The following is a 17305-nucleotide window of genomic DNA, read 5'->3' as shown; positions in this document are numbered from 1 at the left end:
AAAAAAAAATTATATTTGCATTTTTTTGTGTTTGATATTCAAGAAATACCAAAGTTGACCATCCAGAAATAATTTTGGATTTCTTACATTTAGAAGTATGGGATGGAAATTTGTTAATGCCCGTGATTTCTTTTTATCTATCTGTAAGTAAAAATGACAACTTAATATGCTGAAATTTCGATTTAATGACTAAAATTTGGAGTTTTCAGATGTAAATTGAAATCTTGAGATATTACCTCTTTTTTTTCTTTTTAGTGGTGAACTAGCAGTGTGCGATACTGAAAAAATTGGTATTGATGATACCAAATAAATACAAGGCCATCATTGCCGATACCAATACTGATGCCGATACTTTTAACTTATAAAGGTGGCTTATGAAGGGAAGAGCAGTGTGTAATGATTTATGAGATGAATCATCATGAATTCTGATTTTAACGACTGTGAATGTAATTTCCACAATAATCAGTTAACACAACGAAACACACCTTTCAACTTGTCATGTAATTTGAAACTGGGTTACTTTAAGACCTGGAATGTAAATGTGCTTGCTTATAAAGCACTTTGGTTCAACTTCTGTTGTTTAAATGTGCTATAGGTGATAAATAAAATAGACATGACAGTCAACACAAAGGTTCAGATATTTTTCATGTGCAAGTTGGAGATATATTTTTTATTTCCTAAAAAATAATTTATCAAACAGATAAATTAAGATTCGTGGCTAAACACGTTTGGCTTTTCAAAACACGTTAACATTTAAATAACATTAAAAGAAAGAAAGGGGACAAATAAATAAATAATGCGTTTTAAGAGAAAACTTAAACGTTTGTGATTTTGGTACTTCTGGGCTTCCGTAAACCCGGAAGCAGTCGTTTCACAAGCAGCTAGGGTCCCGGCGTGACTTTCACCGGGGTGTCAGCAGCACCGGGGTCATCTAAACAGGGCAATACTACGACCAAGCTGTACTCCACTGAGCTGTTGCCGAGATGAGGGTGTTAAAAGCGGGCATGTTTTTAGCTAAAACGCATCTTTCGGCGCGAGGAACCGTCACACTTAAAAAGGTAATATTATCTAACCCGGGTCTGCTGACTTGACCTCAGTCCAGTTTGTTTCACAGTCGGTAGATCGAGTGAACTGTGATGGTTTCATATCCTCAGGTGCTCATCAACAGCTGCCGGAGCTGCTCCTCCGGTGTCTTTCCAAGCGAGAGGATCCGCAACATCGGGATCTCCGCTCACATCGACTCTGGGAAAACCACCCTGACCGAGCGCGTGCTCTACTACACCGGCAGGATAGCAGAGATCCATGAGGTGAGTCCGTTTCATTGTCTTTATCAAGCTCCTTTTTCCGTTTAGGTGAGGCTCACGAATGCTTTCCCTCACCTGTGTTGTTTAGGTGAAGGGGAAAGATGGCGTTGGAGCCACTATGGACTCCATGGAGTTGGAGAGACAACGAGGCATCACCATCCAGTCAGCTGCTACATACACCGTGTGGAAAGATTACAACATCAACATAATTGACACGCCAGGTAATTAGACATACACCTAGTAAAAATGTAACTCATTACTGTGGTGCTTTGTGTAACTACAAAGTAACGTTTGCTGAGGTGAGCTGCACAGGTAGGGTAATTTAGTATTACCTGTTCATTAACTGTCAGTAAATGGTCAAAAATGAATCGACAGACTGATCCGCACTCACTCCAAAGCAGTTTTTACCTCTTGCTCTGCTACTAGTGCAGAGGAAGTGAGGTCAGCTATGAAGATACTTACCTGTGTAGGTATTGAGATGTCTAGGAGAGAAGACAATGGACCGTTTTGACCAGATTGTTTAACACAGTCTTGGAGAGTGAGAGGATGCCTGAAGAAAAGAGAAGTGTATTAGCATTGATTTTCACAAAAAAGGGTGATGTGCAGAGTTGTAGTAACTACAAAGAATAAAGTTGATGAGCCAGACCGTAAAGCTAGGGGAGGGAGTTGTTGACACTAGGTTAAGAACAGAGGGGATGATCAGTGAGCGCCTTAATTTTTAAAAAGAGCTCTACAGATATGATATTTGATTTTAGAGGGTTGATAGAGAGGTATAGAGGAGGTCAGAAGGAGTTGCACTGTGTCTTTTTTGGATCTAGACAAGCATTTGATGGGGTGCCAAGAGATACCAAGGAAGTCAGGAGTGACGGGGAAGTATGTGAGGGTGGTGCAGGACATGCATGAGGACAGCAAGGCAGTGGTGATGTGTTGTAGGAGTGACAGATGGGTTTGACTAGGCCCATCCAAAACCTTCATTTTATTTATTTATTTTTTGAGCCAGTCAGAGGGGGAATTGCTGGTGTGTTCTGCTGAAGAACCCAAGTGCTCTTGAGCTTCAGGGCACAACTCATGGTCAGACATTCTCCTTCAAGATTTTCTGCAAGTTGTTCAAGTCGCTCCTGAAGCAGCCTCATTTCCCTATGTTTTTTGGCAAATGTGAGAAGAGCCTTTGTGCCTTTTTTTTTTCCCCAACTGCTTTCTTATTGTTGAGTCATGAACTTTGACCTTAACTGAGGCAAGTGAGGCATGCAGACATTTTTCTGGGTTTTTTTGTGACCTCCTGGATGCGTTGTCAGGGCACTCTTGGAGTTCACCACTGTTTTCTCCATTTGTGGATGATGCCTGTCATTGTAGTTCACAGGAATCCAATATACAGTGGGGCAAAAAAGTATTTAGTCAGCCACCGATTGTGCAAGTTCCCCTACTTAAAATGATGACAGAGGTCAGTAATTTGCACCAGAGGTACACTTCAACTGTGAGAGACAGAATGTGAAAAAAAAATCCATGAATCCACATGGTAGGATTTGTAAAGAATTTATCCGTAAATCAGGGTGGAAAATAAGTATTTGGTCAATAACAAAAATACAACTCAATACTTTGTAACATAACCTTTGTTGGCAATAACAGAGGTCAAACGTTTACTATAGGTCTTTACCAGGTTTGCACACACAGTAGCTGGTATTTTGGCCCATTCCTCCATGCAGATCTTCTCGAGAGCAGTGATGTTTTGGGGCTGTCGCCGAGCAACACGGACTTTCAACTCCCGCCACAGATTTTCTATGGGGTTGAGGTCTGGAGACTGGCTAGGCCACTCCAGGACTTTCAAATGCTTCTTACGGAGCCACTCCTTTGTTGCCCGGGCGGTGTGTTTTGGATCATTGTCATGTTGGAAGACCCAGCCTCGTTTCATCTTCAAAGTTCTCACTGATGGAAGGAGGTTTTGGCTCAAAATCTCACGATACATGGCCCCATTCATTCTGTCCTTAACACGGATCAGTCGTCCTGTCCCCTTGGCAGAAAAACAGCCCCATAGCATGATGTTTCCACTCCCATGCTTCACAGTAGGTATGGTGTTCTTGGGATGCAACTCAGTATTCTTCTTCCTCCAAACACGACGAGTTGAGTTTATACCAAAAAGTTCTACTTTGGTTCCATCTGACCACATGACATTCTCCCAATCCTCTGCTGTATCATCCATGTGCTCTCTGGCAAACTTCAGGCGAGTTTGGAGTCTGACTGTTTGAGGCTGTGGACAGGTGTCTTTTATACAGATGATGAGTTCAAACAGGTGCCATTCATACAGGTAACGAGTGGGGGACAGAAAAGCTTCTTACAGAAGACGTTACAGGTCTGTGAGAGCCAGAGATTTTCCTTGTTTGAGGTGACCAAATACTTATTTTCCACCCTAATTTACAAATAAATTCTTTACAAATCCTACCATGTGGATTCATGGATTTTTTTTTCACATTCTGTCTCTCACAGTTGAAGTGTACCTCTGGTGCAAATTACTGACCTCTGTCATCATTTTAAGTGGGGGAACTTGCACAATTGGTGGCTGACTAAATACTTTTTTGCCCCACTGTAAATGGCTTTATAACCATTTCCAGACTGATAAATGTCAATGACTTTGTTTCTCAGCTTTTGACATGATGTGACATGATGTGTTGCTTTTTGAGATCATTTAGCATCACTTCACTTTGTCAGACAGGTTCTGTGTCAGTGATTTGTTGATTCTACAGTAGAAATTAGACTTGTTTGTGGGTAATGAAATTGAAAAGAATGTCGTTAGACAGTTAATGATGTAACGAGGCAGGGGATAATACATTTTCACAGCACTGATGTCATTGGTTGGTTTTCCTTCTGTCCTGATCAGTTTATTTGAGTCACGCGGTTCAAAAACACAAAACAAAAACACACATCCGATATCAAAATCGGTTGATATTTTTGTTTGTTTTAGCTCTTTATAAAACTGCAACAGCATCAAAATCCAGCCTTGCTCAGGCTCTTCTTTAAAGCCTTTCTAGTATTCAGGTAATATTAGGCTTTATTTTGTTGTGTGGTTTGCCACAGAAGCCACGTGAATTAAAATTAAAGTGTGCTGTAGTCTTCGCACCTTAGTGGTGTTGTAGAGTGAGGCGTGATTGTTTATTTGTAATGTATTTTAAACATTTTTGTGCACCTGAGGATCTAAAGCTGCTCACATTGTCTGTTTGGAAGTGGAAAAGTGATTCAGAGCTGATGTAATTGTAACTTTCCTCCACCAAAAATTTAACAGAGGATAAAAGTTGAAAGAACTTTGAATGTTATAGTCTCACGTAAAAGCCAGACATTTTTTTCTCAACAGAGAGTGTCAGTGGCCCCGAGTCATCTATGTTGTATGTTAGCATTTCTATCATTTAATCAGAACCAGTCATGCAGTTGCAACGTCCCTGCTTTGATCATTTTTTTTCTGTCAACTCTTTAACAGCGGTAGAAATGTGAAGGGGTGTGAAGGCACATTTTCAGCACTTTCATTTTGAGTGCGTCTGAACTCGATGTGCCTCACAGGTCACGTGGACTTCACCATCGAGGTGGAGCGTGCGCTGCGCGTGCTGGATGGAGCCGTGCTGGTTCTGTGCGCGGTGGGAGGCGTCCAGTGTCAAACCATGACGGTAAACAGACAAATGAAACGCTACAGCGTCCCCTTCCTCACCTTCATCAACAAGCTGGACCGAATGGGCGCCAACCCCGGACGAGCCCTGCAGCAGATGAGGTACGGTTTGTACACACACGTCACCAGTGTTGGTCAAGTTACTTGAAAAAAGTAATCAGTAACTAATTACTGATTACTTCCCCCAAAAAGTAATCCCGTTACTTTACTGATTACTTATTTTCAAAAGTAATTAATTACTTAGTTACTTTTTAAAAACACGATTTACAACCTGAATAGGTGATAAAGCGATAGATCTTTCAGCCCAATTCTACTTTTTCTGCATAATCCATCATACAAAATGTAATCAAATGGAAAAGTCTCTTTTTAAAACTTTTATAGTTTTATTAATTTTAATCTTTTAACTTTATGCATCAAGCAAAAATTTAATTATATGCAACATTCTCTGACTGGAAGAAATTTGTTTAATATTTAAACCTATTTTCTACACATTCCAGCACATAAAATATTTTTTTTTTTGTGTTTACACTCACTCTTTCAAATAGATGCAAGTAAAACACAGCAGAAAATAAATAAAATCAAAGACTCAGCGGTCCTGTTGCTCTATTTTCACCTGTACAGCAGGAGTTGGGTAGGCGGAGGTTTACCCTGGTGCAGGTGTGCCGCAGCGGTCAGTGGAAGGATACGGCAGTTTCTCTGTGAATTTTCCATTACGTCATAGCGCACTCGGAGCTTGCTTGGAAGTTTAGGGGTTTTTTTCGCTGTAAAAAGATGTTTTCTTCCCACGCACAATGCTAATGGACACTAATGTTTTTGTCACTTTTTATGGAATCAAACTCAAAGTAAGGTCAGTACTTCCACGCTTTAAACGCTGCACGCTCATACTCTCTCCCGCACTCGATATATGATCCATTGTTGATCTGCACACAGCTGTTGTCACGAACGTCGCACTCGCTTATGTCACTGTCATGAGACATTCTCGCAAAAAAATCACGGTTTTAGTAACGCACTAACGCAGCGTTCCTACGGGAAAGTAACGGTAATCTAATTACCGTTTTTGCAATAGTAATCCCTTACTTTACTAGTTACTTGAAAAAAGTAATCGGATTACAGTAACGCATTACTGCCCATCTCTGCACGTCACACAGAGAGAACAGTCAGACGCATCGGCATGTTTGCCGTTACACCACAGGGCTGAGGACTGAAGAATAACGTGTATGGACTGGATGAGCAAACAGCTTTGAAAGGCTTTGAGACGTCGGTAGAAAAACTGAGGAGAGATTAGTTCTGCCACCTTTACAACCTACGCAAAATTGAAGCATAAACAACTTATCTGAAACCACATCTTGACCTGGTGTGCATAACAAGCATAAACGCACAGTATGCTCATGGTGAGAGCATGCTTTAAAGACAAGTTATTTAAGGAGTAGCTGACTTCCTAAGGTCTCACTTGCATAGGCCCATGTTCTCCAACATGAATGTCCTCTTCAGGCACCACGATTGGTGCTTTAAGCAGTTTTTAACTGGATAATAATACAGATTAGGTGATAATTGTATTAACTTATCAGCAATGTGTGTATTTAACATTTCCATTACCAAACCATGTGACTTAATTGTACTTATACTTTTGAGATATCAGCTGAGGGGCCACAGTGACCTTCTTGGATGGATCTGGGTGCCTTTAAAGGATGTATTTATTGTAGGTTGCAGTTTAAAAAACAAAATCATAAACTCCCTAAATCCTTAGAGGTAACTTGAAAGTGACACTGTAGTTGGACTTTTATTTTTAACTCCATGTTTCAGTCTTTGGATCTTTAGCCAGAAGAATCCCTTGAGAAAATGTAGACCAGTCCTTGTATCTCAGCTTTTTCATGTCTGACACTGACTGTGTTAAGTGTTTTCATTAATGCAGCAAACACAAAGACTAACTTCTTAATCAATAATACAGCTTGTAAATGCAATAAAACAAATATATTTAACCCATATTCCACATTGCACACTAGATTGCAGTGTAGTAATCAATATTTTTCCCCCGTTTGTTTGCACATTTGGTGTATTCAACGTTTCTTTTCCTGGACTTTTATTATTTTATTAGTTTGCATGAAATCAAAGAGCAGTAAAATGTGAGAATATACAGGAGCTCTTTAGGTTCTTGCAGTAAGCAGCTGTGTGTTTCTTTGGATTTTTTCGCAGTTTTAAAGAAATTTTCTACTTTTTTTAAGATCCAAACTGAACCACAACGCAGCGTTTGTGAACATCCCCATCGGGCTGGAGGGGAACATGCGTGGCATCATTGACCTCATAGAGGAGCGGAGCATGTATTTCGAAGGACAGTTTGGGTAAGATGAATTTATGTGTTTTTCCCTCTGCCATGAATTAGACTTAAGGTCAGCTATTGTACAATTAAACTGTTGCGATCTGCATCAGTCCCATAGAAATTGTGGATAAGACCAAGTTTCCTTACGAGTCTGATCTGTATAAAATATTTAAAGCTGCGTCGTGCTTCCTGCAGGCAAACTATGCGCTATGATGAGATCCCGGCAGATTTTCGAGCTGAGGCCGCAGACCGCAGGCAGGAACTGGTGGAGTGTGTCGCCAATGCTGATGAAATCTTGGGAGAGATGTTCCTGCAGGAAAAAATTCCAACCAAAGATGATCTGAAGGTTTGAGAGACCAGTTTGTGTGAAATCTAACAGTGTCAACTAAACTCCAACAAAAACAAACAAACAAAAAAAATCCTCAATTAAACCCGCTGGTATCTGAGGTATAGTCACTAGTTATTGGTCATTTCATTAGGTACGTCTGTTCAACTGTTCGTTAATCTGAATATCTAATCAGCCAATCACATGGCAGCAACTCAGTGCATTAGGCATGTAGACAGGGTCAGGATGACCTGCTGAAGTTCAAGCTGAGCATCGGACTGGGGAACAAAGGTGATTTAAGTGACTCTGGATGTGGTATGGGTGTTGATACCAGCTTGGTTTCAGAAGCTGCTGATCTCCTGGGTTTTTCCTGCACAACCATCTCTAGAGTTTACAGAGAATAGTCAGAAAAGGAGAAAACATCCAGTGAGCAGCAATCGTCTGTGTGTAAATGCCTTGTTGATCCCATAGGTAAAAGATCAGTAGGGCAACAATAACTTAAATAACCACTTGTTATAACCAAGAAATGAAGATAATGAATGTACGTCACATTGAACCTTGTAGCAGATGGGTTACAGCAGCAGAAGACTGCAACTGACGGTACAACTTACATGAAAAAAGGTGCTGTGGTCTGAGGACTGTTTCTGCTGTGACATTCAGATGGTCCGAATTTGACATAAACGACATGAAAGTATTGATCCATCCTGCTTCTTATCAGCAGTTCAGTTTGGTGCTGATGTAATGGTGTGGGGGATACTTTGGCCTCTTAGTACTATCTGAGGAATGATTAAATGCAGCAGCCAACCTGAGTATTGTTGCTGACCGTGCAGGTTCTCTTTATGACCACTGTGCACCAATCTTCCAGCAGGATAACACATCATGTCACAAAGCTCAAATCATCTCAAACTGGTTTCTTGAACGTGACAATTAGTTCATTGTACTCAAATGAACACCACAGTTCGCCGGATCTCAACCTAGTAGAGCACCTTTGCGATGTGGTGGAACAGGAAATTCACATCATGGATGTGCAGCTGATAAATCTGCAGCAACGTTGCGATCCTCTCATGTCAACATGGATGAAAATACCTCAGGAATGTTTCCTGTGTCGTAAAGAATTAAGGCAAAAAGTAGGTCCAACCCAGTACTGTCAGGGTGTACCTAATAAAGTGACCGGTGATTGTATTTCAGACTTGATACAAGTGGTGGCGATCCAAAGAAGCAAACATATCTGAGAGTCAGTTTTGATCAGTCTGGAAATACCAAATTTGGCATCACCAGTTACCCCAAAGTTTGTATAGAAATCCTGAAAATCATTCAGAATTTTCACATCCAAATTTTGAGATTAACATTTCACATCAGCGAAGAGATAAAGGCATTTGTCTCAATCAGTTTTCACCTCACTGCCTTCCAGGCAGCAATCCGCCGGGCTACGGTGCAGCGTCTCTTCACCCCAGTGTTGGTGGGCACAGCGCTGAAGAACAAAGGTGTCCAGCCTCTACTGGACGCCGTCCTGGATTACCTGCCCAACCCCAGTGAAGTCAAAAACTACGCCATCCTCAATGAAGAGTGAGTATGAAGAGGAACGTCAGTTTGCATGCAAAGTGTCCTGAAACTGTAGATTTAAATCAAAATCAGATTAAAAGTTGTTTGTTTTTTTTTCCACTAACATTGGCGGGTTTTTCCACTCTGTTAGAGATTCCACTGAAACCAAAAAGATTCAAATGGACCCAACGAGAGACTCTGCAAACCCCTACGTTGGTCTGGCTTTCAAACTGGAGGTGATTCAGTTTGACAGAGAGCATCTGTTCTGTCTCATGTCCTCGTGATCTCTCTATTTCTGCACATTTGTGCAATAGAAATACTTCAGTTTGCCATGTTCTGCTATTTCCTGTCTTTCAGGCCGGGAGGTTTGGTCAGCTGACGTACATACGAGTGTATCAAGGCTGTCTGAAGAAGGGAGAATATATTTACAACACACGCACAAGCAAGAAAGTCAGAGTTCAGAGGCTCGTGCGTCTTCATGCTGATCAGATGGAGGTGAGAGCAAACCGGCGTTGCGTCAGCAGGCTGTGAGAGGTCACAGTTTTCCATCTGTGGTTTGCACATTAAACAGCAGAGCAGCATGACTGGTCAGAAAGAATGGGTTCCTCTTTTTGGCTTTAATCAAGTGTGTAGATATCAACCACATCCCCTGTGACACCAAAACAACATGTTTGCACCCATCTTCTATCAAAACAAGATGTGAAACTGTTTTTTAGTCATTCCTATCATCATTTTTAAAAAACAATCATCCTGCTTTTTGTGCTCTCTCTCTGCTTTGAAAGGATGTGGATGAGGTTTATGCGGGAGATATCTGTGCCCTGTTTGGAATCGACTGTGCCAGCGGAGACACTTTCACATCCAAGACAACTGCTGACCTGTCCATGGTAAGAAGCAAAGGACACCCGAAAGACAAAGAAACCTGCTTCTTTTTAAAGTGTTTTTGTGCCTCATGAGAAGCATCTTCATTTGATGTCAATTTTTAACACCCACAGGAGTCCATTCACATCCCTGAACCTGTCATTTCCATGGCGATGAAGCCAGCCAACAAGGTAAAAATACTCGTTTAACCTGAAAGACGTGCCTTTTATTATAACTCTAGTCTTAAATCCACCTCTTTGTCACTCCCTCTTATTATTAATTCCTCTTGTGCGACTGAACAGAACGACCTGGATAAATTCTCTAAAGGAATCAACCGTTTCACCAGAGAAGACCCGACGTTTAGAGTGCATTATGACACTGAGAGCAAAGAAACCATCATCTCAGGCATGGGCGAGCTGCATCTGGAAATCTACTCACAGGTACTCACTTAGACAGGTTGCACGTTTCATGGGACATCCCATCAAATCCATTATATAACGTGGGGATAATTATTTCATCTCCCTGCTGAATCTGTAAGTTTACTCACTTAAAAAGAAACAAACGGGCTTGGATTGGTCTTGTAGTCCATTCCAGCCTCGTGCAGGTCCACACTCTTCTCCCTGTTGTGCATTGGAAAGAAACTGATTGTGTGGACAGGTGTGCTTTAAACACACAAGTTGATATCAGGAGTCTGTAATTGATTGACTGATTGTAATCTGTGTGCCCAGTTTGGATGAAGGGGATCGAATACTTGTTTCGCTCAAGGACATTCAAATCAATTTCTAATGTTTATGTAACAGATTTGTTCCGTCTCTCTACTTTAGAAACTACTAGAAAAATTAGGCTGTTAATTTCTTTGTGAGCAAACTAACAAATTCAGTGAGGGAATCAAATAATTTAGTGAGTGTCTTTGGCCTTACCAGCGTTGCTTTATCTCAGGCTAATTTTGGAGTTTGGAGTAAAGTACTTCAGTAGTATTTCCATGAAGGCTTTAATTCTGCAAATTAACAGATCTCTGTTCTGAGTAACCTTTATGATCTAATCCAAGTTTATTTTTGCTCTTTTTCTCTCAGAGGATGGAGAGGGAATACAACTGCCCCTGTGTGATGGGAAAACCCAAAGTAGCTTTCAGAGAGACGATCACCAGTCCCGTACCGTACGTCCTGATAGTCTTTGTCCTTACGCGCACGCACATACAAGCACGCACAAAATACTTTGTCATTGTAAACAGTTTATTTAAGCTAAAATAGACCAAACACAGACATTTAAAACAATTTCAGTATATCATATACTTATGAGTTAAAGCATTTAAGAGTGTAAATTCTAGGTTTCAGCAGTAGATCTGTGCCTAGTGCTTGTAGCGTCATCATGAAAAAACAACAACAAAAAAAACCCATTTATGCGCCAATATTTGACCCCACAAGATGTGAGGACAAATAAGTGGTCTTGGCTGTGTGATGAACACCCACAGATTAGTTAGTCTTTGGAGATTTTTCCCTTTCATGGCGGTGAGGCAGCCGCTTCATCTGCACCACTTTAACCCCCTCTGCAGGAGACCAGGTAAACAGCATCTTCCAGTGAATGATTTCCTGTATCGGCACAGAAAAATGTCAGATCAGCGAGATCCCTGGATGCAAAAATGTGGCTCAGATTGAATAGCAAAGTTTAGCATGAGTGCAGTAAAGTGCATGTTTAATTTACTCCAACACACCACAAGTACCAAATCTATTAGGATTATAAAAAGTTTTATTTTAGCATTTCAGGCTTTTTAAAGGCATTTTTTAGCCAAGTGTCTACCTGGGACACCATTTCATGCAGCAGTGTGTGACAGTCAAACTCCAGGTGGTCCTCCTCAGTTGTCTGTAGGAAACAAAACAAAACAATTTTTTTTAAAGGCTTAATACATTTGTTTATATGGCCGACATAACCTGTCTTGTTTTACCACATGAAGGACTTTTATTGACAATCTGTATGTATTCAGTAAATCGTGCAGACATGGGGCTTAAAGGGGGGGGGGGGCGTGATCAATTTCTTATAATAAGCTCATATTTAAATTTTTGTAAAGCACCTACCAGCTGAGTGATGTTGGCCACCTGAGCCACGTTGTACAGAGTGTTTTCAGTGGATTCATTCAGCATGATGAAGCTGGAGGCCAGAATGCCCAGATGCCAAAAAGGCTTCATGTCGGGCTCGATGTGACCGTGGCTGTCTGAGGGAAGTTTAGAGTTCTCAGTTACGTCTCATCTCTCAAGCGTCCTGCGTTCATGATGACAGCACTTGTGTTGTCAATGTTTAGAGGAACACCGCAGCACCGACAGTGTTGAAATGTCTGAACGCAACTGTTGTGCAAAATCTGACTTTCAGTCTTGATTGGGTGGAACTGCAGTAGCTTGGACAGTTAAGCCTGTTTTATTGGACTTACCTGGTAAGTACTGTGCAGACATCAGGGTTTGGTTGGTCTTGTATTTTTGGTATAGAGCCTCTTCTTGAGCTTTAATGTCAATTTTAAGGAGCTCCTCAAGCGAGGCTTTGACTTCAGGTGGCTGTTGCCCTTTTCCTTTTGGAAAGAAAAGCTCTGCAGAGCAAGTCTGTGTAGTCTGAAGGAGTTAAACAAAACGAAGTTAGCAAAAAACGAATAGTAAAGGCATTCTTAGTGAGCAAGAAATGGGAGTGGATGTAGCCCAGATGAGTCGAGGTTGCACCACACCATCATACAAGCTAACATAAGCCTCCTTTTATAGGCTGTTTAGTCATTCTTGTCAGACCTGCTCACACTAAGCCAGACGCTGTGATATTGTTTACCATACCTAAGATTTATTTGTAGGATCTTTCAATAGGCAGCAGCAAACACAGATAACGCTGTGTTTGGGAGTGGGTGAAGACATTTATTCAGATTACCTCCACCCTATTTGAGAGGTGGATCATTACTCTTTGTGGTTCTTAAGAAGCTGCAGCTGCACCCCCCCCTCCCTCCTCCACCATTATGTCTTTTTTCCTCACATTGTGGTTAAAAGAAAAAGAGAAAAAAGAAAGTCCTACATTGGTTATGATATCATTCACCGAGAGCTCCAGCTGATACTTTCTTCCGGAGTCTGCCACATCCTGAAAGAAAAATTGGAAATTCAAGTTGTTGTTGTTGTTTTTTATTTACAGTGGCATATTCACATATTTCAGTGTTGAAGGTCAGCTGACCTCTGCGTTCCCACTGTGGACCGTCTGCACTCCGATCAGCCTGAATGGTGAACCGTACCGGGTGTTGAGGTAGTGTTGGACCACCTGAGCTGCCCTCCTGGCAGGGTAGTGATTTGGGTTCAGCTCGCCAGTTGCCATCACATCCTCCTCGGCTCCCTCCTCTGTCCGTGCCTTTATCTGTGGGTGGAAAGTGGAGGGAGAGGGAAAAGGAGTGAATGAGAACAGAAGATGGTTATTGTGCAGGGCTTCCAGTTCCTGGAGGACTTTGATCTTTAGGTGTGAGCAGCTATGTAGACAAACACAGCTTTGCACACAACAGCCACTGAGCAATACAGGAAAGAAACCATGTGTTTTCTTACAGGGTGAAGTGATACGCAGCTGTGAAGTGTCCCAAACTGAATTAAAGTGGGGAGTGAATCTCTGCCAACTGGAATGTTTTTTCCCCTCACAGTCGGTGTTCCGAGTCAGCTGCTCCTCGCGCAAATGGAAAGATAACTTCCCACTTCCTCTGACAGTAGAGTTCACTGAGGACTGCCCCTTTTTAAAGAGACAGAGCCCTTTTTAACACTTCCTCCTGACTTTAAAAAAAAAAAAAAAAAGCAGCGCTTTACAGCAAACAGACCTCTGCAAATGTTTGCAACTTAGTAAAGTAGGTCAAATTTGGTTATATAGTAATGGAGAGTTTCAGCTTCAGTTAAAATATGAAGGAAATGTTCACATTTTAGTGGATAGAGCTGGAGCTTAAGTATACTTGGTATTGGTACAATCTTATATTTGGAGTAAATTAGAGATCCCCAACAGACATATTTATAAATGCAATTTCATCAATCATCAGAAGTACTGAATAGTTAAAGTTACATCTCATCTTTCCTCATTAAAACAGCCTAGGATATGCAAATACTTTGTTATAAACCCAAAATAAAACTGTACATTCCAGTACTTAAACCTACTTTAGTTTCTTAAGAGTATTCTTGGTTATGTTGGTTCTTTGATTTGATTGGTGCATACATTTGGATCATCTACTTCCTGTTGTGTCGCTCTATGTTAACAAGTGTTCCCCCCACTCTCTCGTAGATTTGACTTCACCCATAAGAAGCAGAGTGGCGGCTCCGGGCAGTACGGTAAAGTCATCGGGGTCCTCGAGCCTCTCGAGTCAGACCATTACACCAAACTGGAGTTTGAAGATCAAACTGTTGGAACCAACGTCCCAAAGCAGTTTGTGCCAGCTGTTGAAAAGGCATGCAAACACTTTCACGTGGTCTCACAGAATAAGTTTTAAACACAAGTGGAAGCGATTCCAAATTTAAAGTCTCGATTTTCTCCCTCCTTCCCCCATCGTGCTGCAGGGCTTCAAGGACGCCTGTGAGAAGGGCCCTCTGAGCGGGCACAAGATCTCAGGAGTCCGATTCCTCCTGGAAGACGGAGCGCACCACATGGTCGACTCCAATGAGATCTCCTTTATCCGCGCAGGAGAGGGCGCTCTAAAACAAGGTGAGGACGCCCTTCTGTTTGTTTTTTCCATTTGTGTCCGATTCAGCTGAAAAATATCTGGTTTATGTTGCCGCTGGGTTCACCGTTTTCTCCACAGCTATGGAAAAGGCCAACGCAGTGATCCTGGAGCCAATCATGTCCGTGGAAGTCGTTGCACCCCAGGAGTTTCAAGGAGCCGTCATTGCTGGAGTAAACCGCCGCCACGGCGTCATCACAGGACAGGATGGGGGTGAAGGATACTTCACTCTTTATGCTGATGTAAGTCCAGTAAATATAAACGATACAGTGCTTATCTCCAGTTTCACCCGCTTTCTTGTCCTGCTTTAACTCGAATGTCATCCTGTTTGTTCCAACAGATCCCACTAAATGACATGTTTGGTTACGCCACAGAGCTGCGCTCTTGTACTGAGGTAAGTTCAAAAACATACAAAACCTGACGGTCAGGTAATGTTGAGGAATGAGTTCAATTAAAGTTTGTTTTTCAAATGATATCATAGACCATATGGTAGGTGTTTAATATGAGGTAAAGCCTCCTGTGGATGTGGTGAAAGTGGTCACTCGTCTGTGCAAAGACTGTATAAGTATTCAAGCTGTTGTCAAAGAACTGCCCTCCATTTTTGGACATTTGCAGCAGTTGCGTTTGGCTCTGATAAGCATGCTGATCCTGCATGTCCCAGTCATCCTCGACAGGAAACTTGTTACAACATAATGCTGGTCAAGGAAGCATCTGGATATGCTCCTCATCCAGGAGGGCCTGCACTACTCTGGCAGCGTGGAGGGGTGGGGGACATCTTTCTGCTGAATTAGCTGCAGGGTGGGGGTACTGCCATAACAATGACTGGAGCTCATCTCAGGACGTCTGTCCAGTCACATTTCCATCAAGAACAATCAGATCAGAGCTGGTGCTCTAAGCAGAGGCTTGAACACGCATGTATGACAGTATGCAGTCTGCTGAAGCCTCCGCCTGCTATGTAGCCCATTTGTGCTACTTTGATAGCCTACAGCTGGAGTTCACAGTAAAAACTGGAGGCTTCTTGGATGAGTGCGTCAAGTGTGTTGATCAGGTCCTGGATTTTGGCAACTAGATATGGTTCAAAGAATTTTTAGCGAGAAAGATTAGATGGATTGGAGATGTGCACGGACAAAAATAGAGGAAATTCTTGGAATCAGACATGGTTTGTAGAAGAAGACAGCTGAATTGCTAACATGTTGTGTCATTGTTTATTCAGGGGAAAGGAGAGTACACCATGGAGTACAGCAGATATCAGCCCTGCCTGCCCGCCGCACAAGAAGAACTCATCCACAAATACTTGGAGGCTACAGGACAGCTGCCAGCGAAGAAGAACAAGTGGAAGAGCTGAACTCATCATTTTCTCCTCATCTTCAACCACGGCTCTACACAAAAACAAGATTTTACTTTCCTTTAGTTGTTTAATCCCCCCTCCTAATGTCTGCCTCACGTGGAAAGACTATTTATTACCTGCATTTTAGCAACAGTTAAGTCTGCAGGCAGCGTTTAAGCTCAGAGTTTTGACTTGAGCTTATAATGGCTTTTGTACTATGTACAGAAAGGTCTTTATGTTATAATGATTGCAACAAAGACGTATTACCTTCAAGTGTACTTGCATGAGTGTGTGTCAGTCATTGCACAATAACATCTTGGAAACATTTCATCCCTCCCTTCAAATCCAGCTACTAAGCAACACAAACCACAGCACAACAGTCGTCCACCGGGTTGCTCCTCACCTGCTCAGATTCATCCGCCGTCTCAGGTATGCTGTTGGGATGAGCTGACGTGTCCGCTGAGGCAGTCGGAGGGCTGATTGTCACGTCGGGAATCCCACTTACTCCCATTAACACAGCCAGAACGACGACGAGCCTCATTATTTCAAACGGACGCTGGGAGAAAACAGTAACGACTTCAGTGGAAGAGCGCAGGCGGGGAAATGACTGTCCTGTGAGAGTGGAGTTATGTAAAGAGGAGGAGGAAGCAGAGAGAAGAGACTGTCCAGATCCTGCTGTCTTCCTGCAGCAATCTGTATCCAAACAAACTGCTCCACTTTATCTGCTGTGCTCTCAAGCTGCAGGTGTGATTAATCAGAAAGCTTGGCGCTGGGCTGCTGTTTGTCACTTAAATTTGGGGGAGGAAGACTTTTACTTTGCCAGATTAAACATGTTTCTGCCCAATATCAGCTTGCCAAAGGAAAAACTGAAAAAATGTCTAAAACTAGGTGGTCTGCACTTCACATTTTGTGAACAATAATTTTTTTTTAATAAAACAAATGCTTTTGTTGACCTTGAAAGCCATAGTTCAGGAAACACATTTGGGACGTCCCCACAGACGTCACTGTAAGATTGTTTCTGTCGACTTTTATCCCGTTAACTGACTGGGAGAGGAAAAAGAACAGATTGGACACAGACCTGTGGGACAAAATGGACTGTTGCAAAGAATAATCTGACACTAATTCACAGGAACAACCCTGATAGCATGTTCTAGCTCCTGGGTTTGCTATCTAAAAGCTCTGGCTCCCATTTGACTCATTGTGTTTGTTCACGGATTAATCAATGAAATGGAAAATTAAATACTGCTTTTCAACAGCTGCCATTCTTAAATATTCAGTTTACTG

General features: G+C 42.0%; 2 protein-coding genes across 3 annotated transcripts; one reads left to right on the top strand and one right to left on the bottom strand.

Annotated features, from left to right (window-relative positions):
* The first annotated feature begins 843 nt into the window (after positions 1–843).
* Positions 844–17278, top strand: gfm1 (G elongation factor, mitochondrial 1). Its single transcript, XM_086261677.1, has 18 exons — positions 844–1058; positions 1155–1307; positions 1393–1525; positions 4851–5055; positions 7176–7292; positions 7466–7616; positions 9007–9161; positions 9289–9373; positions 9495–9632; positions 9920–10021; positions 10130–10186; positions 10298–10435; positions 11069–11151; positions 14262–14424; positions 14534–14678; positions 14776–14936; positions 15035–15088; positions 15908–17278. Exons 1-18 carry the CDS (start codon positions 984–986, stop codon positions 16037–16039), a joined length of 2247 nt encoding a protein of 748 aa, XP_086117803.1. The 5' UTR covers positions 844–983; the 3' UTR covers positions 16040–17278.
* lxn (latexin) lies at positions 11210–16698 on the bottom strand. Of its 2 annotated transcripts, none has more exons than XM_086261695.1 (7): positions 16425–16698; positions 13188–13364; positions 13035–13097; positions 12418–12592; positions 12068–12204; positions 11793–11855; positions 11210–11584 (listed from the first exon to the last, which is right to left on the bottom strand). In XM_086261695.1, the coding sequence occupies exons 1-7, from the start codon at positions 16560–16562 to the stop codon at positions 11468–11470; spliced, it is 870 nt and encodes a 289-aa protein (XP_086117821.1). In that variant the 5' UTR covers positions 16563–16698; the 3' UTR covers positions 11210–11467. The 2 variants fall into 2 exon arrangements, with proteins under 2 accessions (XP_086117821.1, XP_086117822.1); XM_086261696.1 differs by lacking the exon at positions 16425–16698 and adding an exon at positions 13547–13703.
* Positions 17279–17305: the final 27 nt, after the last annotated feature.

Source organism: Aulonocara sp. 'chitande type north' Nkhata Bay, linkage group LG14 (assembly GCF_057382095.1).
Source record: "Aulonocara sp. 'chitande type north' Nkhata Bay isolate Kocher_YH1m ecotype deep benthic linkage group LG14, A_spYH_male_GT1.1, whole genome shotgun sequence".
Lineage (NCBI taxonomy): Eukaryota > Metazoa > Chordata > Actinopteri > Cichliformes > Cichlidae > Aulonocara > Aulonocara sp. 'chitande type north' Nkhata Bay.
This window is presented reverse-complemented; position numbering and strand designations above follow the sequence as displayed.